General features: G+C 41.0%; 1 protein-coding gene across 7 annotated transcripts in view; it reads right to left on the reverse strand.

The window, feature by feature from the left end:
• The window catches only part of TANC2 (tetratricopeptide repeat, ankyrin repeat and coiled-coil containing 2), a 365,238-nt gene that overhangs the window by 21,986 nt on the left and 316,195 nt on the right, over positions 1 to 27,057 (reverse strand). For all 7 annotated transcript variants that reach the window (XM_059379772.1, XM_059379770.1, XM_059379769.1 and 4 more), the window contains 5 exons: positions 25,085 to 25,193; positions 15,713 to 15,835; positions 14,714 to 14,950; positions 9,517 to 9,702; positions 7,262 to 7,355 (listed from right to left, as the gene is read on the reverse strand). In XM_059379772.1, the coding sequence (XP_059235755.1) occupies positions 7,262 to 7,355; positions 9,517 to 9,702; positions 14,714 to 14,950; positions 15,713 to 15,835; positions 25,085 to 25,193 (749 nt within the window). The remainder of the gene's footprint in view (positions 1 to 7,261; positions 7,356 to 9,516; positions 9,703 to 14,713; positions 14,951 to 15,712; positions 15,836 to 25,084; positions 25,194 to 27,057) is intronic.

The following is a 27,057-nucleotide window of genomic DNA, read 5'->3' on the forward strand; positions in this document are numbered from 1 at the left end:
CTTGCGCTCCCCCGCCCTCTGTGTGAGTGCTACTTGACCTCCAAGCATGGGAGTGGTTACTTTTGCCATGAAGGATATTTAAAAAAAAAATCATGAATAAAACTACATTTAAGTGGGCTTACCATGTATGGAGACAACTGCAGTAAAAAAATCTATTTGAAAATCACCTTTGATTAAACTGACTTGGTTTAATTTTTCCTACCTAGACTGTCTTCCCTACTTTTGACTTACCTCTTTTTTGGGGATCTCTTCCTAGCTAGGAACTTTTCATGGGTGTGTATGCATGGGGAATGTAGAGAGAGGGTCTCTGCAGAGTAAGGCCTTTTAATTTTATTTTTAAGATATTTATTTATTATTATTTTTAAAGATTTATTTACTTGACAGAGAGAGACTGCAAGAGAGGGAACACAAGCAGGGGGAATGGGAGAGGCAGAAGCAGGCTTCCCGCTGAGCAGGGAGCCTGATGCGGGGCTCGATCTCCCGACCCTGTGATCATGATCTGAGCCGAAGTTAGACGCTTAATGACTGAGCCCACCCAGGGTCCCTATTTATTTATTTATTTATTTATCTATCTATTTATTTATGTATTTATTTATTTAAGATTCTGTACACTTATTTGACAAAGAGAGAATGAGAGAGCACAAGCAGGGGGAGCTGCAGAGGAAGAGGGAAAAGCAGGCTTTCTTGGGAGCAGGGAACCTGACACAGGCCCCTGGGATCATGACCTGAACCTACATTTAACTGACAGGGCCACCCAGGTGCCCCAAGTAAGGTCATTTTTAGAATTAGCTAGGAACCATTTCTGCCAGCCTCTACTCCTGGGTCCTTAAGCCTAAAGAACCAAAGTCAGGAATGGCAGTCTCAGGGTCCTGGGCCAGTTTTCTTTTCTTTTCTTTTTTTCTTCATTAGAGACAGAACTTTTGCAACATTTGTAACCACTTGCATGTAGGGGTCAGAACTGTTCAAGGTAATAGCCTTAAAGATGAGAGAAGAGGTGTGACAAAGACTCTTCTGAATATGAAATAATGGAGTCACTGGTAATAAAAATTGCTATAGTGGGGATGCTGGGTGGCTCAGTGGGTTAAAGACTCTGCCTTTAGCTCAGGTCACCATCCCAGGTTCCTCCAATTGAGACCCGCATCCCAGCAGGGAGCCTGCTTCCCTCTCTCTCTCTGCCTGCCTTCTCTGCCTACTTGTGATCTCTGTCAAATAAATAAATAAAATCTTAAAAAAAAAAAAACTGCTATAGTGACTACAAGGGACATAACAGGGAGAAACTTAAACATTCTTCTTTTTGTGTTACTGTCCGTTTATGATCTCTGAGGGAGTGGAGATTCATGAATGCCACTTTCATTCTCTGAGCACTGTGTCAATAGCAGCAAGAGGGATTTGGAGATAGATTTTCCTATTGAGTCCATATTTGAACAAATATATATATATATATATATATATATATTTCATTTGACCATGGCGTCTCAAATGTATAGGCTCAGGGTTTTAAAGAATGGAGGAGGTGGAGGGGATGGTAAACACTATCAGGAGGTGGCAGGAATTATGTTTTTTAAAGAAAGAGGATAGAGAACTTATTCTCAAACTGACTTGGACACCCGATGTGGTAGCCAGGGAGTCCTTCCTTGATCATGGCCTCCTACTCCACTGGCAACTAAAAAAAGATAGTATTTCGCAAGCGCAGATAATATTCCAGTTTGCAAATGTTGGTATCTCATCAGGAAGACAACTGAAATTCAAATCAAATGGTCACTTGACATTTTTTTCATCCAAGTGCAACTGGCGGCATTTTGTCTTTGGGCTTTGTCAAACATAACTGATTCATATGCAAAGTCAAACTACCTGTAATTTCCACTAAGCTAAGCCTCCAAGTAATCTTTTCTTTCCTCAAGTATAAGAAGAATTCATGAAGGCAAATGTGACAGTTTTAGAAGATTAATTACTCAAACTAGATGTATCTGTCTTGTCTTAGGGGTATTTTCAGTTTTATTTTGGAATTCTTAACATTGGTGTTTCTGTCCCATTCCTCACAGGAGGGCAGAGGTTTATCTGAGGTGAGGATCATTTCCAAGCCCTCAATGAATGAGTATAGGTACTGACGGGTATGATTGTTTACTTGATAAAGAAGTTTTACGTCAAGAGATCTTTGGCAATGTTCCATTTCTTTTTTAAAAATTAACATATAATGTATTATTTGTTTCAGGGGTTATATTCCTTTTTTTATTTTTAAGATTTTATTTATTTATCTGAGAGAGACAGAACACAAGTTGGGGGGAGGGGGAAGGGACAGAGGGAGAAGGAGACTCCCCACTGAGCAGGGAGCCCCATATGAGGCTTCATCCCAGGACCCTGGGATCATGACCCGAGCCAAAGGCAGACGCTTAACTACCGAGCCACCCAGGCACCCCAAGAACCCAACTTCACCATTCTAATAGTTCAGAAAACAACTTTAATTCTTGGGTCAAAACACAAGAGTAGCTTAGGAACTTGACTGGAAATCATGTCGTACATCTTAGTTTACACATGTATATATAAATGAGCTCTCAGTAAAGCTGGAACAGAAATAACTTGACTGGGGTAGACACTCATTAGGAACCATAAGAATCATCTTGTTGGTACGTGAAACAAAGGATTTATAGAATTTCTAACTCTTACTTTCCAATTCCATTTAAAGTAGCTATGCCCTGAGAATGGCGGGTGGGGGTAGGGGAATTTGTGAAAATTCCTTTCACAAAAGAATTGTAGCCTGCTGGAGAAAATATAGGCAGTATTTCAGAATCAAACCTTTCACCAATGATGCCAGTTCACAGAACACTGCTGAAAACTTACAACCAGTTCCCATCTTGAAAGCTGAAACTTCTACTGTTCACTCTAACCTGGAGTTACATTGCTCTGCCTGGCGCATTTCAACTTGCTGGATAACACATGTATATGAGAGGGAATGTTCCATTTGGCTGTTTTCTTTGTTGTATCATCTCTGTTGCTTAGGTCATGATGTAATTTGGTAGGAATCTCCAGCTGATAGCTGGACACGGTCATTAACACAGCTGGCCAATTTCATCTCAGAACAACATGCTATGCATAATGGGATTTGTACTTTTCAAAATCCAAGAGCAAAAAACTGCTTTGGCTGAATTTTATGTAAGTCTTATCAAAAACTGTTAAAACTTTTTGAAAGAAAGAAGATTAAGGTAAAGTCGGTTCTGTAAAACAACCAACCAATTCAGAGCAGTTTGGAGGAAATCTCTTCCTAAGAGACCAGTAACAGAATTTGTTCCCTAACTTGTCAGCAGCTGATGAGATTATCTGACATAAAAGGCCCCTTTTCAAAGCAAAATATCTAAGGAGTCTGAAGAGGCAGACAGGATGCAGCTCAGAGTTGGGGCAACAGCCAAAGTCTGCTTGGACGGGATGGGGACACTAAACAGAATGCAGCAAAGCAAATGGTTCTGTTGATCTATTTTCAACTGTGAGAGAGTAGAGCATAGACAGGTCATGCAAGACCAGTGAGAGAGGTGGTTGGGGAGACATAAACTAATCACTACTATCTAAAACATTAACTAAATATTTTTTGAACTATTTGTCAGACACTGTCTCTGCTCTCAAGGAACTCAAGGTTGGGTAAGGATAACAGACAAATAAAAATAACATTACTATCCAGTGTATAAGTTGTATGGAGGTAACACAGAGGAAGAAGCATCTGAGAAGGTCTTCCAGAAGAGATGTTCATCTGAGCTAGATGCTTAAAGAGAAACAGAAAACCGAGAGGCATGCCAGGCACAGGGAGAGCAGGTACAAAGGCCCTGAGGTGGGAGACAACAAGTTTATTGTTATTGGAGTTACCAGTGAAGCCAGGCAATAGATAAGGCTAGAGATCATGACTGGTCTTCTTGGGCTCCACTAAATAACTTCATTAATGGTACAGGGGGTCAGTAAATGGTGGTAAGCAGGTTAAGTGACATCAACAGATTGTGGCTCACAAAGATCACTCTGGCAGAAGTCACAAGGGAGATGAATCATGAAAGGGTGACAAGAAGATCAGTGAGGAGGTGGTTGCAATAAATTAGGCAAAGGATAATAAGCATGAGTTATGGGTATCTTGTTTATTTTGTGAACTCTTGCTTCTTTTGGGTCATAGGACAGTTCAGGCGCTCCAGAGATTTTAGAAGATTTTTAATGCTGGTCCTGGTCTAAGCTCGTAAGACAGGGAAGAAGAGGGAGTAGCGAACAATCTTGTCACCTTAATTGCTTTTCTTCTGTACTATTCCATAAGACGTCTATGAAAACCCTATGGGATGGGAGGGGGCCAGCCAGATGGGGGAGGCTGGTTGTAGGCAGATACTCTGGAAGAATAAGGAGGCTGCAAAAGGAGGACAAAAGCAACCAGGATATTCTAGTGACCTGCTTTTAGAAAATCTGCTCTGTAAAAATTCTATTTTGATTATTCTTTCATTATATGCTAAGATAAATGTCATTGATTCTAAGATGCACTTTTTTCCCTTCACATTTTTCAAATTGTGTTATGTTAGTCACCACACAGTACCAGTTTCTGATGTAGTGTTCCATGATCATTTGCATATGATACCCAGTGCTCCATGCAGTCTGTGCCCTCTTTAATACCCTTCACATTTTAACATCTCTAAAACTGGGATGCATCTTGTGATTTCTGTGATAATAAAGAACTGTGCCAGTTTAATAGGTGAAGGCTTCCTTTTTTTTTTTTGTAGTGGTACATACATTAATGACTTTATAGTTTCCTATAGTTAGAAGTGTCTTAGATTTGGTATAGTAAGGGATGCAGATTGTTGGGACCATCATAGTCATTTGATTTTCCTTAGGTAAAAATTATGTTGTTTAGACCGGGGCTGTAGGTATGAGACCCAACCAGCAGGCTGCAGGTCACAGACCTTCATTCTCTATGTAAGGACATGTTTAAGATTTTGCCATTGGAGAAAACATTACAATTCACTGGGTCATTATACATTTTAAATGATTATGTGCTATAAGGTAGAAAGGAACATGTATATTTATTAAATCTATCACTATAGACAGAAAAGCAACTATGGGTTGCTATATAGATATCTTCTATATATATTAGAAGAAGATGTATGTAGGAGAAGATATATAGATATCTTCTATATAGCAACATAGTTGCTATAAAAGCAACTATGAGCTGCTTTTCTATATTAGTGAGGAGGGATAATGTCTTGCATAGCACAGACATTATTTCCTAGAAATTTTCCTGAAGCCAAATAACTATTTACAGATCTATAAATTGTATTAGAGATGCATTTCATTCTAGCACTATTTAGACAGCATTTTATGTTTTTAATCCTGAAATTATTTCATGTATGTATCAAGTTAAACACAATCTAATTGTGATTATAAGCTAACTCACATGACGCTTTGATCTTTTTTTTTTTTTTTACAATCTTGAGATATGGTACATATTTAAATAAATACATGTAACAAACTTTGTTGTGCATGTTAAAGGGAGATATTTAAAAAGGTCCTGAGGCAATAAAATTTTATCCTTTTCTTTTTTTTTCAGAGGCAGATGAAGAGAGAAAGAGAGAGAAGTGCAGAGGAAGAGGGAGAGAACCCCAAGCAGGCTCCATGCTCAGCGCACAGCTGACACGGGGCTCAATCTCACAAACCTGAGATCATGACCTGAGCTGAAATCAAAAGTCCAATGTCTAACTGATTGAACCACCCAGGTGCCCCCATAAAGTTTTATTCTAATAAGAAATTCATATCAATAAGTCTTCCACTTAGTTCACTCCCTTCTTGAACATTTTTAAGAAATTCGTTCAAGTACAGCACTAGAATGTGTTTGATATTCATCACTATGATTGTTAACCTTATAATTCCCATCTATTATCCTTATCAGGCTGTAGTTTTTTTCCTACCCTCCCCTGGGCTTCCCCCGGGGCTCCACGTGTACGGCTGGCATCAGGAGCCAGTTGGGAGGTTCAGCAACACTGTGCTGGGCAAGGCTGTGCTGATGGGAACAGTAAAGCACCATGTCCCTTCAGCAGCTCTCAGTCACAGTATACATGCTCCAGGACGGCCGGCGCCCGGGTCAATCCCTTCCCCTCAGGCCATCCTCTGGCTTCCTGCGGGTTAGAGTCCCAGAGATGGCAGCTGTTTCCAGCTGCACATTTTCCTTTAATCTGTCATGGGCTCTTAAGCTGCAGCTGCCTGGCATCTGTTCTCTTTTGGCTCTTGCAGAGGGAGGGATTGTTGGGGAAGCAAATTCCCGAGCTTTGGACCATTCTACATGATGTTAAAGAAGCCATGAAACCTACCTATGATATTTGCCATGAATGGAGACATCACAATTTGATAGGTCGTGATAAATTTTAAATGAATTCAAGTGCCTCCTTTATCTTTAATAACACTCTAACTAAAACACACACTCTCTTTGTTTAAGAAAATATTCCCCCTACATTGGCCATCTCAGTATTGGTCTTCTTCTCCTGGCAAATCTGACACATATCTGTGGTGCCTCCACATCTTTCAGTGTCCTGGTTTCATAACAACTCATAAAAGGTTATTAATGTTTCTCCAGATGTTCCAGTTTAGACCTGGGGGAAAGACAACAACCATTTCCTGCAAAGGCCACAAGGAAGAAGCTTCTGTTTGTGTAGTAAGTACCAAGCAATACAGACATCTCTTGGCTACAGATCAAGAGGGACTGCATGGGACTGTGCCTTAGAGGCCGGTACCTCCATTTTGCATTCAGAGAGCAACTTTACTCCGAATGTATAGTTTAGCCATGTCAGATACCACTCTGTCATGGTAACACCTGGTTAAGCCAGAGGTGTGGATACAAATTTAACCTCCTGGATTACAACTGCAGGTGGAGTTCTTTTGATGGGAGAAAAATTTATCCTAACTGCTACAAGAATCCCATAAAAGAAGAGAGAGGCCACAACTATTTTCTGCTCTGGTTTGGCACATGGTAAGGAAACTTTCAGTCTTCTAAAAATATTTGGAAACAAGAGCAGACTAAAGTTTTGGTTGAAAGACGACACTGGTGCTAGTGATTTGGAGAGTCCAATGGGAAAGAGGACTGGAAGAAGGACACTGCTTGACTTTTTACTTTGGCTGAATCAATCTCCAGTACAAAAGCCATACAGCGGAGAATGCCAAAGGTTTGCAGAGGAAAAATCAGGGTGTGAGATGCCGAATATCTTCACACAAACACAACACATTACTGAGAAAAGGGGGTAATGTCCATGAGAAGTACCTGTCTCTCCCCAGAGACTGTCAAAACTGTTGATCTGTGCTCGCTCTACTTCTTCTTCATCTTTTTCTGGAAGATCAAGTAGGTAGGAGACAATCTGAAATGAGAAGTTGTGTCAGTTCAAACTTCAGGTGGGAAACCATGCTACAGGCTCTAGCCTGTGAGGTCTGAAAGATGCCTGGATGACCCAAGCATGATGCAAGCTCTCGCGTATAGAAGAAACCAGAACCGACTATCCCAGCAAAGAAACCCAAAGCAGCCACAATGGACATTTCTTTAATCAGGTAGAGTTTATATGTTTCTCTTGAACATAACTCACTTACACATGGGATCGAGCCCCATATCGGGCTCCCTGCTCAGCAGGGAGTCTGCTTATCCCTCTGCTCCTCCTCCTACTCCTGATCTCTCTCTCAAATAAATAAATAAAAAATCTTTAAAAGAAAATAAAATAAAGAGAAAAAAGATAAGCAATCAATAAAAACCAGAAAACAAATATGAAGAAAATGTAGGACCTGTATTTCATCAGAGTAGAGCAATGATCTCTTTTCTGCTTGCAAGTACAAGGACTATTTTGGGGATAATAAAGGGAGAACGACTACTAACAAAAAAGAAAAGTGACAGCTCTGTTTCTGGGAATTTGCCTGTAGAGAGAGTTTAACAACCTACAGATACTAAAAACTCCAGTTTTACTTAATATTCCATTGGTGACGTATTGGGTCACCTGGCAGGGCAGCTGGACACCAAGGCATTCCCATGCAGTGGTGAGCCAGTGTGTTCTGGACCACGAAAGCAGAGTATTACATGGGCAGAGATTCTGTAAGCTGGTTCTTCGACGAAGATGTTTATTAAAAATTAAATAAAAATAAATTATATGAAAAACAAAGTTTAAAAGTATAAAATCTCATGCCTTCTTATTTACTACATTTGACATTATCTGTGCTCTTGAGGTGATTTATGAGTATTGTATCGTGTGGTGGAAATCCACACTACGGTGTGTGTTCCTGTGCCTCTCTTCGCAACTCTGCGTTGAGTGATGTCACAATGGCAGCTCTGTGGCAAGTGTCGGGGGAGCATTTACACCTTGGCAATTGGCAAACATTATAAATCAAGATTTGATTTAGTGCTTACGCCCAAAAAGACTCCAGTTTTTGTATGAGGGTGAGAAGTAGTTTAACATAGATCACACAGCAGATTTAATGACAAGAAAATTATTGGGAAAAGAGCAAAAGAGATCATCTATAAATGATTGCTGATTGCAACCACAGGTTGGCTTCAGATGTGAATTTCACAAAAATCAAGCATTCTACAATGTATATTTTATATTTGTAAACTGTATGCTACATATACTTCATTATAAGTAAAGTTTTTTAAAGAAGATTTTATTTATTTATTTGAGATAGAGCCCAAGCAAGGGAGTGGCCGAGAGAGAGGGAGAAGCAGACTCCCTGCCAAGCAGGAAGCCCAACATGCAGGTTGATCCCAGGACCCCAGGATGACGACCCAAGCCAAGGACAGATGCATAACCGACTGAGCCACCTAGGTACCCTCATATCAGTAACATTTATACCAATTTTAAGTATGTATGCACACACACACATACTTCTGTTACACTACACAACCCTCCCAGAACTGGATGTTCAACATTTCCCAGCAATTATCAATTCCATACATTCGTTACTGTATTATTACTATGATTAGTAAAAAAATGGGCAAAAATACCATTTGTACAGTGTTTCACAGCTTACAAACCACTTTCATACCAGCTGAGTAAAAAAGAATATATTAGACTAATTTTACTGATGGGAAACAAAGGTTCTCAGAGATTAGGTAAACCACCCAAGGTCTAGAGCAAATGAGTAGCAAACTGGGACTCAAACCTGGTCCTTCTGAGATTTCAAATATTGTACTCCTCCCATTCCACACCATCTACTCATGTGAGTACAGCTCACTAAATAATCCCTACGAGCCTAGTGTCACTGCCTGTTAAATAAGGGTGGCAAAACGGGGAAGGAGTTGGACTCGATGATTTCCAAAGTGCTTTTCCAGTCTCGTGTTGTGTTCATAATTTTAGATATGCTGGTATTTGAGAATTCAAGTGTTTCATGGAATTCAGTCTCAATTCCTCAAAATCAGTGACCAAAATGCTAATTCACATTAATCGGGCAGGTAATTTTGTAATAATGCAACCCCTTGCCCCGTTTCCTAGGTCCTTTAATACATAGTCTAAAACCCCTAACCCTTAGCACCTGCTTTCTTACCTCCGTGTACCCCATGCTGGCTGCAGCAATGAGGGCCTGCTGGATGGCGTGGCTCTTCTTAAATACTCCTTGCTGCTGGCCGGCCATTGTCCAGTCACACTGAATCAAAAACTTGACAACCTCCAGGTGACCTCGGAGTGCAGCATGGACCAAAGCACACTGTCCATTCTTGTCCAAATGATCCACCTCAGAGGAAAAACAGAGAAATGGATGTGAACAAAGATTTGTGGCCACACTCCTAATCCAGTTACATTGGTCCACTGCACATGACTAGACTAGCAAGACTCATCCCTTCCCAAACCCTGAATCCATCTCTGAGAAAATCTAGAAAGTTCTCTCCTACTCAGGCTAGATCACTGCTGAGCTAGAACTATGATAGATGTCCCTCAGGGGAGAACTTCTTTTCGTAAGGTCAGGCTTTTGTTTTCACAGAAAAAGGAACCAAAAAAACAAAACTGCCAGCTCCAGCTTTGTTTTCCCGAGGCACATTCTCCTTTGTCCTCGAATAGTTCTTTTCAGACCAAGATCTATCATGAAAGACTCGCAGCTCTGCTGGCACCAAAAAAAAAAAAAAAAAAAAAAAACACAAAACCCAAAAAACCCAAAAACCTGTCTTTGAAATCATGAAAGAGAAGAAAAACATTTTGAAGCTCAAATTTTTTGGTCTTCCAAAGAAGCAAAATACCTCATATCATGAATCATACTTTTGACCACTAAGCTTTGGCGGAGGCTACTTTTTTCCTCCAACGGGAGGGAAGAATCTCAGATCTGGCCAAAATGGCTAGAGATCCTTGTAGTCTAATGCTAGACTATGTTCCAATAGTGGCTTTTATGGTTGCAGTGTTGGTTGCTCGTTCAGGTTGAAAGAAGAGGCTGGTTAAGGCAGCCACAAGTTTCAACAGAAGAGTGGCCTTTTCTGGCGGGTAGACTTCCCGGGGTAGTTAGAGCACTGGAAACCTAAGTGCTGCATCTGGTTCACCCAGCAATCTATTTAACGAATGTTTACTGAATGCCTACTTTGTGCAAGGCACCACATAGGATGAAAAGGTAAATAGGGTAGTAAAATATAGATTCTGTTCTCAAGGACTTTCAAATAAGGTAGGGGAGATGCGACCAATACAACAGAAATCTATCCAACAAAGGATGAAGAATGTCGTAAGGAAAGTAAAAGTACAATGAAACTGGAGAGAATTCCTAACTAGAATCAGGAACAGATTCTGAAGGAAAGGTGCTAGAGTCTAAATGTTTTTGTGCCGTTGAAATTATTTGTTGGAATTCTCATCCCCAGTGTAATGATATTCCAAGGAGACAGGATGTTTGGGAAGTGCTGAGTATCCTACTATCATGCCCCGGGAGAGCTTGCTTTCCCTCCTCCATCACGGGAGAACATAGCAAGAAGGTGTGACTATGCACCAGGAGGCTCTCACCAGATACCCAATCTTCAGGCACCATACTCTTGAGATGTAGCCTCAAAACTGTGGGAGGTAAGTGCTGTCTACTGACCACTCTGTCTATGGTATTTTGTTATAGCAGCCCAAACGGATTAAGAAAAGATCCATCTCACTTGGCTGAGATAGGAAATGATTAATTCTAGTTTTTGTAAAGGTAAGGTACATGGAGGGAAAGCTTACAGTTACAAAGTTGAGAGGGTCTGAATGCCAGGCTAAGTGGTCTGAATTTTAATCAGGGGTAATGGAGAGTCATTGCGAATTTTCATGCTCATACTACATTTTCAAAAACTAAGGGAATGAATAAAAGGTGCTTTGGCTCCTTGGAAATGATTAATTCCTGGGCTGGGGCACTAATAGTAAATGATGAGTGTGGAAAATCTGGTAGTGCCAGAAAATCCTGAAAAGCTCAAAAAATACTTAGCGGAGACTGGGAGGACACAGGAGCCAACTTGCAGGAGTTCCTAAAGGCCAAATCTTGGGCAATTTGAGCAACAAATAATAATGGCAATGGGTTATAGGTCCTACTATAAGGTAAATACAGGAATCCATAATGCTATAAACGAATAAACAAATACATATGTAGGGGAGAAGGGTCTGCTCTTCCTTACATTAGAATTCTAATTAATAAATGTTGAAGGAATGAGGGAAGCAGTAAAGTGCAAAAATAGCATAGCAATCATCATTGCAGCAAGAATCTCCAATGGATCCTAAAAGCAATGAACAAAAGCATGAGAAACAAGCTATTGGCCTAGCCTCAAAGCATCTCCCTCAAAGATACTTCTTGGTTACAAAGGGAAAAATAGTAACTTGAGACCTGACAAACCAGGCAGACACAGTGTGACGCAGGTGGCCGAGGTCAGCATCCCCCCCCCCCCCCCAATGGCAACAGACCTCACAACTTCACCCACCCCTCCCCCATGCTGCAGGAGGAAGGGGCCCAGCAGCACTTCTGTGGGAGTCTTGCTGAGAATATATAAACGCAATCTAACAGTGAGAAAATCTCAAAGTAAAACTGGAGAACATCCTACAAGTAACTAGTTAATATTCTTCGGTATTTTGGTGCTGATGCCATGGGAGAGAGTGTGAGGATGGAGAAGACCAGAGGACAGAATCTCAGGGAATAGTGATATTAGGAGAAGGAAGAGAAAAAAGCAACCAGACAGGCAGGGAGAGAACCAGGGCCACACTGCAAGCTCTAGGAAGTGTTGTGTCAATACTGCCAACACTATGGAGAGGTTTGGAGGGGTGAGAAAGGAGAAAAAGTTATTTTATTTGGTGGTTGGCAGTTGTTTGTGGCTTTTGAGAAAGTAGCTTCAGTTGAATGCCAAGAGGTTAGGGGTTTTCTTTCTTTGAACATTTTATTTATTATTATTTTAAAAAGATTTTATTTATTTATCTGACAGAGACAGATACAGTGAGAGAGGGGACAGAAGCAGGGGGAGTGGGAGAAGCAGGCTTCCCGCCGAGCGGGGAGCCCGATAGGGGGCTCGATTCCAGGACCCTGGGATCATGACCTAAGCCGAAGGCAGATGCTTAATAACTGAGCCACCCTGGTATCCCTAGAGATTTTATTTTTAAGTGCTCTCCACACTGAACATGGGGCTTGAACTTATAACCCCGACATCAAGCATCACATGCTCTACCGACTAAGACAGCTGGGTGTGCCCACCCCCCATTTTTCTTAAAGAATATTATGTATTAGGCCCTGCAAGAGATGAAAAGAGACTTCATCTCTCTCACTCTCTTTTTTAAAGGATTTATTTATTTGAGAAAAAAAGCAAGAGAGAGCAGGGGGAGGGGCAAAAGGAGAGGGAAAGGGAGAAGGAGGAAGCAGACTCCCCACTGAGGCAACACAGGACTCAGTCTCACGACCTTGAGATCATGACCTGAGCCAAAATCAAGAGTCGGAGATTTAACTAAGCCACCCAGGTGCCTCAAGACTTTATCTCTTTTTAAAAAGACTTTCTCACTTTTCCCATGGTGACCCCCATTAATCCTTTTAATGGATGAAAATAGTGAGACTGAGAGTTTAAATGACTTGTCCATGCACTTGGAGAAAAATGGAGGCTTTGACCAAGTTGTGTTTGATACCAAAGTTTATAATTTTAATGATTTAACTCCTCTTTCTTTCATGAAAGCCAGACTAAAAGTGGTTAAGGGGCAGTAAGGAAGCAGAGGTGGCACGTAGAGATGACTCTTGGGCCAGGACTGGTGGACACACAGGGAAGAGATGGGATGGTAGCTTCTGGTTAGCAGCAGAGAGGGAAGCGGTCTTTTGGGGTATAGGTGACATTCATAGGTTTGTTGAGAATTTATTTTTTATTTTTATTTTTAAAGATTTACTTATTTATTTGTCAGAGAGATAGAAAGCGAGAGAGCATGAGCACAAGCAGGGGGAGCAGCAGGCAGAGGGAGAAGCAGGTTTCCCGCTGAGCAGGGAGGCTGACGCGGGACTCCGTCCCAGGACCCCAGGGGATCATGACCCAAGCTGCAGGCAGACGCTCAACCAACTAAGCCACCCAGGCAACCCAAATTGTTGCGAATTTAGAAAAAGAGTGAAAAAAATACAGGTGGAGGCAAGTGCTTTGGAAAGGAAGGTAAACACTTCCTCTGAGGCAGATGTGAAGTGAGTGTCGGTAAGGATTAACAGAGTTTTGAGACAGAGGCACATGGAGATGAATTCAATCTTGGTAATGCAGGAGGCCAGGAGGTGTGACAGGGTGTGGAGATGAATGCAAAATGATTTCCATGCCTGCTCTGAGGAAAATGACAGATGGTTAGACTGGTAACTGGGCAGTAGGAAAGGCTCAGTGAGATGAGAATAGGAAATGACAGCAGTAGTAATAAGGCCCAGTTGTTCTTTTTTAAGAGATGTTCATTCAGATGAATAGGACATTAGAGGTGGACAGTATAGGTCTGTGTCACAGAAGACACTCAAGGGTCTGGGATTTCACTGCAGAGTCTCAGGTCCCAGGTCTCAAAAGTCTCAAGAGGCCTCCTTTCTTCCTTGGTAAGAATCCTGGACACCTCAGAATGAGGTCACACATACTACTTATATTTCAGTGCAAAACCACTGAAATCCTCAGTCTGTTTTCAAGACTGAAACAAAATGCCACAAGGCTACAATTTTCCCCAAAGGCTTGCACTGTTGAGATCAGCATTTTTCCTTTCACCAAAATTTTGAAATTGAGTTTTTTTTTGTATCAACAGCTCTTGAGATACTATAAAGCAAACATGTTTTCAGAAAGGTCTTCAGGGAATTAAAGTACGCTAGCAGAAACACTGCTGAGTGCCTCGGGTCGGTTTGAGGATCAACCCAGAGTCATGTTCTCATACCTTGAAGACACTGGTCTTCAAGGCTAGGCCGAGGGAGTCTGTTCTTACCTCCACGGCAAACTTCTCTTCTCTACACATGAAAGGCTGTGGGCATGGTTCGGTTCCCCCTTCTCAGTGCAGTCTCTTTGCTCCTTCCCTTCTCCTTCCTCCCTCTGTGCTCAGCAGAGAAGTCCCTGGTTGCTAGGTGGGGACTTTTTGTGGCTGCTGATAAAGGCAGTTTCCTAAGTGCCCCCCAGGGGGTTCTAGAACCATGTCCTGATGCGCTGCAGAAGGGGCAGCGGCAAGTGGGCCAACAATGGGCCAGGGCTCCCTGTGCTCTGCACCCTGCTGGGCGTGGTGTGCTCTGCCTGGACTCCCATGAGGGAGACTGCACAGGGCTGCAGAGATGCAGCGGGCGGGGCAGCCGTTACCTTGGCTCGCTTCTTGCACAGCAGCACCACGATGCTCAGGTAGCCAGCTGCGGCTGCGTAGCCCAGAGGGGTCAGGCCGCTCTCAGATGAGGCATCCACATTGGCCCCAAACTCCAACAGTAGGGCCACCATTTCTGTGTAACCAAGATGAGACTGGACACACAGAATTGGAGCGTTATTTAAAACCTCTGTCCGGTAATTAATGTTGGCACCTCCCAAAATCAGCAGTCGGCTGACCTGGAAATAAGTAAACAGAAATCACACTCAGGCAAATTTCAGTTGCATCCTTTCAGTCACCTTTAAAGATTTTATTTATTTATTTGACAGAGAGAAAGATCATAAATAGGCAGAGAGGCAGGCAGAGAGAGAGGGGGAAGCAGGCTTCCCGCCAAGCAGAGAGTCCGATGCGGGGCTCGATCCCAGGACCCTGAGATCATGACCTGAGCTGAAGGCAGAGGCTTAACCCACTGAACCACCCAGGCACCCCCTTTCAGTCATCTTTGATGAAGTCATCTGGGACCCCACAACAGCACCCCAGGAGCATTTAGTAACTGCTTTATCAGTCTCTACTTGCTCCTTTTTTGATATCTTGCCTTTAGAAGAGGATGTGACATGTCTCCTTTCCATGAACTGCTCAGTTGTGAGAGCCAACTGCCACCCACACCACAGGGCTGAACACAGCCTCTACTGGGTGAACTGCTGGCTGGAAAAGCTCCTACCGAAACAAAGCTTACCTGAGATTAATTTACTGCTAGAGGCCCGAGGACCTGACCCTATAAATCAGAGCCAGCTTATAGAAGGTAGTAGCTCAACAGGTCTGGTCTTCAATTCACAGAATAAAATGCAACCATTTAAAATAGATTAGACTATCAATAAAAGTCTGATTACGGGAAACAGTCTAAGGTTAAGTCAAAGATCAGTTCAACTGCCACTTAAATGTCTTCACTTTATTTTTGCACAGCTAATTCTTTAACCTGTCTGTGGTCTACAAGCATCTACCTTTATATTTGGAGTATAGAGATTTCGTAAAGATGCCAATGCCATGGAAAGACCTTCTGTGCTGTAGGAGATCCAGAGGCCTTGGAGGATGGAAGAGGATACACCAACTTTTTTACTCAAACCCTGAAAAAGAAATAGAGACAGTTAAATTAGTAGCCCAGCTGAAGAGTACCATGAGTAAATAGTGGCTTCTAGGTTTGTTGTACTAAGAAATGAGAATAGAGTCTTGCCCTAACTATGTCCATGCCCAGCAAAGCCAGGCCACTCATGGAGACAAAGACTAGTCCTGTAGGAACAAGTGGATTTAAATTGTTTCTATATTAGCAGTCTCTGGCCACAAATCTACTTAATACCCTTCTTTTTCTGCTATGTCTGGATGTAATTCCTTCCCCATACCTTTTCTATTAGCCTTCTAGAATCAATCTCTCAAATTCAAGTTACTGAAATACACACTGTGGCAAAGATAATGCAATGTGGTCACCGATCTCCATCTCATTTTCTCCCTGGACGTTTGGGAAAATGATGTTTCCCAGCCTCCTTTACAGTTTGATGGCCCATGTGACTGACTTCTAGTTAGTTAAGTATGGGCAGAAACAGTATCTTGTGTCTAGGCTTAGCCCCAACACCGCCACCCCCCGCCACCGCCGCCAACCCCTCGCACTTTCTACTGCTCCTCTGGACTGTAGGCTGGAAGATCCAGTGGAGGATTCCAAGGCCCCAGACTATTTCAGTATTACTCTATGGAGGAAGCCTGCCTGTTGATTTGCCCTGGACTGTAAGAGGAGAGAGAAATGAACCTCTGTCGAGTCCCTGAGATCTTACGGGTTTGTTAGAGCAGTTAGCACTCCTCACCCTGCCTAATGCACCCTAGAGTGATCATATCTGTTTATCTTTGGAAAACAACAACATAGGTTGGATCATCACGAGCAACACATTTTCTCTGGTATGACCAGCATAGGTCCCACTGCATGCACTAATGTTTGCTCCTTTCACTGTGGCTTCTCCAGAAGGAAGTCAGAATACTTTTCAAAATTTCTGGATAGTCAGATATTCTCTGGTAGTTGTTTTACTATTCTGCCTATATCTGGGTGAAGTGAGTTCAAGTGGGAAATCCTGAGGGAAGGAAGATACTAACAATGAAGCTGGCACCTAATGAGTGAATCTGGGGAGGTATCTCTTAAAAAATTTAAGCTACTCCTGCCTGCTGTGTTCTTGAAAAGCAGGTTGTTCTTGCCTAGAATACCTAATTATGTCCAAACCAGCAATTCATGGCCAACTTTGTTTTATTTATACTCCTGACCCTACCTCCCCACCCCCTTTCCCCATGACTGAATTATTTGGAAGCAAATCCCAGACCTCTTATCAGTCAATATCCAAATATTTCAGTAAATTCCTCTAAAAGCCCAACATTGTTATGATACCTAAAATTAACAAGGATTCCATAATATGAGATATCCAGTATCCAAATTTCCTTGACTGTTTCAGGAAAAAAAATAATTTTTTTCTAAATTGTGATCCAGAAAGAGCCATATACTACAACCAATTTTAAAACACTTTAAAAATGTAGAGGGAAAAAATGAGATTTTTTTCCTATTAATTTTTTATAAAGATTTTTATTTATTTATTTGATAGAGAGATACAGAGAGAACACAAGTACACAGAGCAGCAGGCAGAGGGAGAAGGAGAAGCAGACTTTCCCCTGAGCAGTGAACCTGATGTGGGGCTCCATCCCAGGACCCTAGGATCATAACCTGAGCTGAAGGCAACTGCTTAACTGACTGAGCCATCCAAGTGCCCCTCTATTAATTTTTAAACAAAATATTATGCACATATTCCATACATGTACACATTTTTGCCTCATTTCAAGAGAGACATAGTAGTCCATTATATGGATGTATCATAATTTACTTAAAGGTAAGTTAGGGTCTAGAGCTTACCTCCTGGAAAACCAGGAAACCTACCTCTGACTCCCTCTTTGGGTCTCAGTCTCCTAATCTAGACTATGTGTGAGCCTCACCAAGATCTTTTGAGGAACTGTAAACTGTATTAACCAATTATACAGAAAAATCAATAGAAATTAATATTTGTGTCCAATAGAGGGAGCTTTTGGTATTGGAAGACAAGCTCTATAAATTGTGGTTGAAGGGGAAAAAAGGAAGGGAATCCAACATTTATTCAGTACCTATGTGTCAGGTTCTATGGTAGGGCCTTTTCATACATTAGCTCCTTTAATCTCCATGACAGTCCTATGAAGCTGAATTTATTACTATTTTTATTAGGAGGAAACAACCCAGAGAGGACTAAGTAATTTGCCCAAAGTCCTATAGCCATTAAAAAGTGGAGCTGGAGTTAGAAGCCAAGTCCTTTTAACTCTAAAGTTCATGTTCCTTCCATTAGACCAAGTTAAACCTGGGCCAGGACTTCAATTCTGAATTCTTAGCTGGGAAAGTAGCAACTAAAATAAAGTAGCTGATTGCTGGCTTCTCCATTTAATTCTGACCCATTCTCCACCCTTGAGTGTCTTCTTTAAAACTGTCCTTTTTTATCCTAGACAATCTGATCTATTCCTATGGCTTTACTTTTATGATTTCAGCTAAGCATTATCTCTTTTATAACTATGATATTTAAAGCAAAACTATGACTATGATCTATAATAGTCAACTTTCTCTTAAACACCGACTTACATAAAATAAAATATTCAAAATAAAAATTCCTTAGATACGTTCATTTAATCCATTAGAATATTATGAAGATTATCCTACAGAGAAATAATGCTGAACCAGTGCTTATTAAAGTCACATAGCAATTCTACTTTTACTCAAGGTCTCCAGCATCAGAGGGAGCTTGGAAAGATATAGCAACTCACTCCTTTGCTCAGGGCCTATAAATTTGGGTTTAGTTTTCCTGAATATAAATTGCTTCTCTTTTCTGTGTGATACTGAGGACAGTTTTGGTCATTTAAGATACCAAAGGAATTTTAAACGAGAAAGCCTAAGATGGTTAGAGAAAAGCTGAATGTTCCCAGAATACCAAGTCATAATTTTTCCTCAAGGGGACCTGGGTATACTTCTACTTCGGGTAATGGTGGATCTAAACTTGATCCTGCTAAGGACAGCTAGGAAAAATGGTACAAGATTTAAAAATCGTCCTCATCAAAGACATGGGAGGAATAACAGGTTGGAGAAGAATTACTAGCCCAAGTAAGGATAGGATGGAGCCCAGGAGAGCAGCTTAGAGCTACTTTTCTCCGCAATGTGTTTGCCAATTCTACAGAATTAGCTAGGAGTACTTTTAATAGCTTTGGGATTTTTAGGGCAGTGAAATCTTCTGTAAGATACTCTAATGGTGGATACATATTAGGCATTTGGCAAAATCCACAGAAACATACGACACAGTTAAGACCTAATATAAACTGTGGACTTCAGTTAATAATGATGTATTGATATAGGTTCATCAATTTTAACAGTGTACTGCACCAGTGCAAGAAGTTAATAATAGGGGAAACTGGTGGGACAGTGAGTATATGGAGATTCTCTGTATTTTATGTAAACCTAAAACGGCTCTAAGAAAGAAAGTCTATTAAGAGCAAACAGACAGACAAAACCTGGGTTCTACTCCAGAGCAATGATTGATAATCTCTGGGAGTAAGGCTCAGAGGTGTGTGTGTGTGTGTGTGTGTGTGTGTGTGTGTGCATGCATGCACATGCGTGTGCTTAAAGTGCTCTGGGAGAGGAGCACCTGGGTCGCTCAGTTGGTTAAGCAACTGCTTTCAGTTCAGGTCATGATCCCAGAGTCCTGAGATCAAGCCCTACATCGGGCTCCTTGCTCAGTGGGAGCCTGCTTCTCTCTCTCCCACTCCCTGCTACTCTGCCTGCTTGTGCTCTCTCTGTCATATAAATAAATAAAAGTTATTTAAGTTCTCCAGGAGAATCTAATGTATAGCCAAACCAAAAGCCACTGGCCATTGATCTCCACCCACAGATAAATCTTGAATATATAAAATTGGGTGAAAAAAGAGAATTTCATGAAGAGTATGATTCTGTTTATGTCAAATTTAAAAGTTAGCAAAGTAAGTCTATATATTGTTTATGAATGCATTTCTATGTTGGAAAATGCAAAATATGGATAAGAAGAACACATATGAACTTTAGGCTAGAAATCATCTCTGAAAAGGGGAGAGAAATCGAGTTACAGAGGGCTTCTACTCTAAGTATTATATTTTCATTTCTTCAAAATAAAAAGATTTGGAGCAAATACGGAAAAATTTTAATGTCTTAAATCCGATAGCGAGTATTTGATTATTTGGTTATCTCTGATTTCTGGTATGTTTGAAATATAATACAATTTTTAAAAAGGGGGACAGAGGGATATTTCCTCCTCTGAGACAAGAGAAAGTTGAGGTAAGAACTGATGATACTGTAGATTGATTTTTTTGGTGAGAGGAGAAAAGTTGTTAAGGGAAGTCACACTCAATGGCTTTGATTTCTTCAGTGACTCATAAGTCAGGCTGTTTGTGCAGTTAGTTGACTTGGTTAAGAGCCAGATGAAAAAGAAATGGGAAAAGGAACTGAGTAAGAATAGACCTTGGCAAATGAATTTCAATGAAATGGTCCAGTAAATGGACTACAGAGCAGCACTGAGGGTCCCAATGAGGTTGAAGTAGATACACAGGAAAGAAGGCTGAAATTCAGAGCTATACTCTAGGATCTGGAGGATGAACTTGACTTGTGCCATGGACTTGCTCTGCTGATTTCTTCTGCTTGGTGGGGTTGACTCTTTGCTTCTATGTGGTATAAGAGGAAAGAGCTTCAGTTTAGTTAAATTCATCTCAACAGACATGACAGGCAGGATCCCATTATCAGGCAGGATGTAGCCAAAAATAACCTGTAATTAAATTGTGAGCTGATGGATTCTTAAAGAGAGCTTTAAGTTCAAATAACTAGAAAAAGTACTTCTTCAGTATCTAACTACTGCTCAGGCAACAAGAGATCTCTGCCAGAGATGGATGGTAATGGGGTCTCTTCCTTAAATATTCGTTAGAGTCTAAATTTACAACATTGTTTATCAGCTGGGAGAAAGCTTCCTCAGTAGTTTAGACTACAAACAGGGAACGCATACAGAGATGACAGCAATCTCATCTTAAGGATCTGAGCTCTGGGTCAGGTATCATAAGATCATGGCAAAAAATAACCTAGGGGGCTCATCCGGTGAGGTTCTTTTTTTAAAAAAAGATTTTATTTATTTATTTAACAGACAGAGATCACAAGTAGGCAGAGAGGCAGGCAGAGCGAGAGGAAGAAACAGGCTCCCTGCTGAGCAGAGAGCCCGATGTGGGGCTCGACCCCAGGACCCTGAGATCATGACCTAGGCCAAAGGCAGAGGCTTTAACCCACTGAGCCACCCAGGTGCCCCTAGGTGAGGTTAAGAAAAATTATTTACAAATATGTCATTAGTGACTACAGTGATATAACCTATAGTTATCCAAGCATCTGAAATAAATCATTACCATTCTTATCTGACTAACCGTGTGGCCATGCTTGGTTATAATGAAAAGATCCTGGTAAAAAAAAGGGGTTGGCAAACTATATAGCCTGGAGCTAAATCCAGCCTTTCATGAACTTTTATAAATCATTTTTTACTGGAATATGACCATATCCATTTATTTCTGTATCACCTTTAGCTGTTTTTGAATTACAATGGCAGAGTTAAATGGTTTCAACACAGTTTATACGGACTACAAAGCCATATTTGCTGATCACTGCTGTAGGGGATGCTAGGTAACCTCTGACAACGTTATTTCACCGTCTGGAATTTATGCTCATTATTAATTCTTACTATCAGGCAAGAGATTATTACTAGTAAGTTTGATCATAAAACCTTAGATATATGTCTAGGACTTTGCATCTTATAATGGACCTCTTTTGTATATCTTCTATGATCCTGATAACAATTCTGAGAGTTAGATACTATTACCATTTTACAGATGAGAAAACAGATTGCTTAAAAGGTAGAGTCTGTACTGAAACCCATGCCTTTTGACTGATGTCCAAGGATCTTTCTTCTTCCTACCAGATGCCTGTGTATAGCACCTTTCCCCCTTGGCCAACAGTTCTATTCTGGTAAGAAATGTTATAGAACTGACCAGTCAAAGAAACATTTCAGAGTGCAGCATTTAGGCAGTGAATTGCAAGAGCACTCTGAAACCCTTTTGGTGGCCAGACTCAATCCAACAAAACACCTTGCATTACAAGGTAGATTGAAATATCTCTGGCCACAATTCACAAACAGCCTGCTTTCTTTTCATAGATTAAAAAAAATCAAAATGGCAATTAAAGGATCACAACAGAACTATTTAGTGCTCAACACTGGTGGTCATTAGGGAAGTGCAAATTAACACTACAGTGAGCTACCACATCACACTAAAATGGCTCCCATAAGACTGACAATACCTAACAAGTGTTAGGCAAGGGCTTGAAAAAAAAACTGGAACCCTCATACATTGCTGGTGGGAATGTAAAATGATGCAGCTCCTTTGGAAAACAGATTTGCAGTTCCCCAAAATGTTAAACACAGAGTTACTATATGACCTAGTAATTCCATCCTGGTATATATCCAAGAGAAGTGAAGACATGTTCACATAAAAACCTGAACACTAACACTATAAATATACTAAATGCCACTTAGTTGTTCACTTTAAAATGGATAATTTTATTTAAAAAAAATCAAGAAAGGGAAAAATCTGCAAGCTAATATTCATAGCAACGATAGTCATAATAGCTAAAAAGCAGAAACAACCCAAATGTCCAACTGGTGAATGGATAAACAAACTATGGTGCATCTACAAAACAGAATATTATTTGGCAATAAAAAGGAATAAACTGGGGTGTCTGGGTGGCTCAGTTGGCTAAGTATCCAACTCTTGATTTCGGCTCAGGTCACAATCTCAGGGTCATGAGCTGAGCCCTGCACTGGGCTCTGTGCTCAGCATGGAGTCTGCTTGTCCCTCTCCCTCTGCTCCTCCTCTCTGAGCAGGTGCGCGCTCTCTCTCTCCCTCTAAAATAAATAAGTTTTAAAAATCTTAGGGAAAGAAAAAGGAATCAAGTGCTGATACATGCCGTAACACAGATGAACCCTGAAAACATGCTAAGTGAAAGAAGCCAGACACAGAAGGTCACATACTGTATGATTCTGTTTATATACAATGTGAAGAAAAGTCAAATCTACAAGACAGAAAGCGGACTGGTGGTTGCCAGGGAAGTATGGGGAGTACCTTCAAGTGGGCATGAGGATTTTTAGGGTGATGGAAATGTACAAATAGTGGTGACAGTTACACAACTCTATAGATATACTAAAAGTCACTGATCTGTACATTCTAAATGGGTTACTTTTATGGAATATAAATGATACCTCAATAAAGCTGTTAAAAGCAAAAAGAATGAAAAGGGCTTCTTAGCCAGCCAAATATCCAGAATCAGGCCTATAACCGTGTACTTTAAAGGTAGTTAATGATACTGTACACAATTTTTCATGAACAAAGATAAAACAGAGGGGATTTAAAATTAATTAGAAAGAAATATAAATTGGATTATATGTCACTGCTAATTGGGAGTTCTAAATGGTCCTGGTTATAACTAGTCTGTCTTTGCCTTTTCATGACCCTCAACTGAGGGGGACTGAAAATTCTAGCAGTCTGGGAGAAGCTAACGTGAATCGACAGGGAGCACTGGGCATTTAAAGGACCCTGAAAAGTGTAGCATGAGGAAAGTCATAGTCCAAGTCTACATTTTTCAGCCCACAGTCACGTCATCACCATATGCTGCACACCCGAGTATTTACGGCCAGAATCACACACGGAGCCAGTCTGATCTCAGGCAACCATGCTGTCTGCAGCAACTTCAGATAAAACTGTGTCAACCATAGGAGCGTGTGGTTTGAATGTAGGTTTTCACATACTGGATATAATCACCCTGGGTCAAAGAAACTTTGTATCATTTATCTGTTAATGTGGTATTTGTTTATTTTATGGTATAGAAAAGACAGGAATTAACTTCTTTGTATCTGATCTTAGGCAGATGGTGAGGCTAAAAGCTTAAGTGTTTAAAGCGGTAATGCTTAATACTTATGTTACTTTCCTAGCTGACTGAAGGACAATGATCTCAGAGTTTGTAGAAGTAGCAGACACTTTTTGGTCCACTTGAAGTTGGAATGAGACACCTGGCCTGTTATTTTAGTCTCATTCTGCTCCCGCTAAGTAAGGTCACTGGGTAGAGTCATTTTTGGTACAGTGATTTGTTAGATAAGGCAATTATGATTCAAATAAAGGACTTGTCACTGTGGGTTCCACTTCTGTATGTCTGCTGAACAGGCCTCTCCGGCTGTGCGCTTATATACTGGGAAGAATTTGCTAGGCTCTCGGAGTTGCCCTTAATGCCATCTTTCTCTCTGAAGAGAACCGTTTTATCTTTAGCAGTATCTCTCACAGAGAACTATTTAAGATACTTGTATTTCTCCATCCTGAGGAAGGAAAAGCACTCTGATGTGACTGCAGGGACTGGAGCAGGCAGATGCAATAGCAAACTGTGGGCTAGGAAGACCATGAGAACAAATTTCTTTCCTGACTTTTGTGCTTTATCCAACAACTCTTACTTAGACTTTAAATTCCTTGAGATTAGGGACATTATCTTTTTTGTTTCTGTATCCCTAGGACAATGTCTACATTAAGTGCTGAATAAACAAATGAACGCCCGTACAGGCGCAGACAGATGAATTACGTGCCGTCTCCTCTGCCCTTGTGTGTCCGCTCCAGCCTTGCGAGTACCGAGAGAGGGACACTGATGCCCTAGAGTTCTTAGAAGTTTTGAAACTACTGGGAGAAAAACCGGGATTACAATTGGAATGGAGAATGGGGGAAGCAGCTCAAAGAGAGGTTAGTGTTGGTTCCAGATAGTTGGAAAATCATAGTACCAGGAATATTAAAATCTTCATAACACAATTATAAGAAAATTGAAAGAGTAACTGCTCTCAGTGATTCTTTTTAGACATTGTGAACATCTGCGACGACTTGCTAGAGCATGACTGTCTTCAGGAGATGGTAGGTCATATACGGAGTACACATACGTATGTGTATACGCTTCTTACCTAAATGATTATACATGCACATTTCCTGAAAAGCCTAGCAATCTGCTAAACTGGGAGATGACAAATGTGGTTCCCTTTCCAAAGACCTAGAGAGGAACAGGCTACAAATTTGAGGAGGTGGATCAACTCTGTAACAAAAAGCAGGGACTACATTGAAATGAGTAGCTTCATCCACAGTGTTAAGGAAAGCCTGCTGGAGATTGAAAGAAAAAAGCCTTCAACTTCTCTAATTACCTTAAAAATGTGTGCTTTGAGGATGTGATGTCCCAGTTCAATAGTCTGCTGTCGGTTTAGTTTTCCCTCTTGGCGGGAAAACCAGAAAGCAAGTAATGTGTGACCACTCCTGCAAAGAAAAAGAGACTCATTTTAGAATGTTAATGGTCCCGTGTTCTGCATTGGGTGGGGGACTGTTCAGGTCCATCCAGACGTCCACCGAAACTCTGTCTCATTCAACCAGTTTCTAAGAGAAGGGCACCTGCTGCTGGGCAAATAATGGGTACTGAAAGGTCTCTAACTTTTACCAGTCCTTTACCCAGATCACATGTGTGAATATCACAAAATGTCATTTCTAGTAGGCTTACACCATCCCACACACAGATGGCATTAAAAGATTCATTTTTATATTCTGTCTCTGTGAACTCTCCACTTATTCTACCCATACTTTAAATGTCAGTGCTCCTCAGGATCTCCGTTTTGGTCCCCGTCTGTCCTCTCTCCAGTAGCTCATCCATCCCGAAAGCCTTCACCACCACCTGAGTCTTCTTCTTGATCTAGACTTCCGAGACTTCCACCAATATATATCCAATGGTTTGTTGGATTTCTCTACCTGGAGGTCTCGCAGTACCTCAAGCTCAACAGGTCCCCAGATGGATTTACCACCTCTTCCCCAAGGGAAGTTTGCTTTGATCCCCTCTACCTTCCCTGCAGCTGAGAAACAGGGAGTATTTTCTTTTTGGTACAAGCATTACAGATTGTTATCTCTCTCGTATGGTACACAGCCGCGATTTCATGCCTCTCCTCTGTGCGACTGCAGGTTTCCAGATGGCATCCACTCCATCTCCTTGATAATGGACCCTTAATCTCTTAAGAGAAAACTCTCTTTTCTGCCTCCCCATGTTGTCTTATCAGCCCATGATACTCAGAACTGCCATGGTTCTCGTAATCATGTGGTCACCTGGTCTGAAGACAAAGCTAACAGAAGGGCTAAGCTAAGAGGACTGCAGAAAAATAGAGCGTAGGCCCTGACTATATGGCATCAGAAGCTCCCCAAAGTTTGGACTTGTTATATGAAATAACCCATTTATACTTTATACATTACTTTATATTTTATTTTATGTATAAAATACATTTATACTCCATTTGAGTTAGGAGTATTCTCGTTCTTCTAGCTCAAAGCATCTTAATGGTACGTATTCTTCCTTTAAAGAAGATTTTATTTATTTGAAGGGGGTGGGGGGAGGTGCAGAGGGAGAGGGAGAGAGAAAACCAAACAAACTTCATGCTCAGTGTGGAGCCTGACACAGGGCTCAATCTCATGACCTTGAGATCAGACCTGAGCCAAAACCAAGAGTCTGATGCCCAACCAACTATGCACCCAGGTGCCCCTGATATATTCCTTTAAGTGTGAATGTATGTATGTACGTATGTATAAAAGATGTGTGTGTATTTCTGTTTACATTAGGACAGAAATTCTGAGTTATTTATATTTCCTGGAGTGCCTAACACAGAGTACTGTATATAAACATTCTCAGTAACATTTTTTGGAAGCAAGAGAAAATTAGGTATTAAAGAAAGGATGCTGGATCACCTTTGGGATGTGCTCTCTTGCCACATTTGCTCTAGGTTGTAGGAACTGCAGACACTTAGAACTCTCTCTCTACTGCCTGCCAGATTAGTGGTCAGCAGAGTTCTTTATGCCACTGGTAACAAAACTCTTCTATTCCTTTCACTTGGAGTGCCATAGAAAAGGGAAATGAAACCACTGTCTCAGTTTCAAGTCTAATGAATTAATCAAAAAGACAGTAAAAAAATAGCAAGTAACTTTCGTTGATGATATTTCCCCAAAAAGACGCCCAAATATCTACTGGATGATTTTCTCTCCTATCGAACACTGGCTACTCTGCCGGGTTTAAACAAATTTGGAGACAACCTCACATTTGTCTGCAAAACAAATACATTTTTAATTATCTTTGATTTTTTTTTTTTTA

The sequence above is a fragment of the Mustela nigripes genome, chromosome 16 (assembly GCF_022355385.1).
Source record: "Mustela nigripes isolate SB6536 chromosome 16, MUSNIG.SB6536, whole genome shotgun sequence".
In the NCBI taxonomy this organism is placed as follows: Eukaryota; Metazoa; Chordata; class Mammalia; order Carnivora; family Mustelidae; genus Mustela; species Mustela nigripes.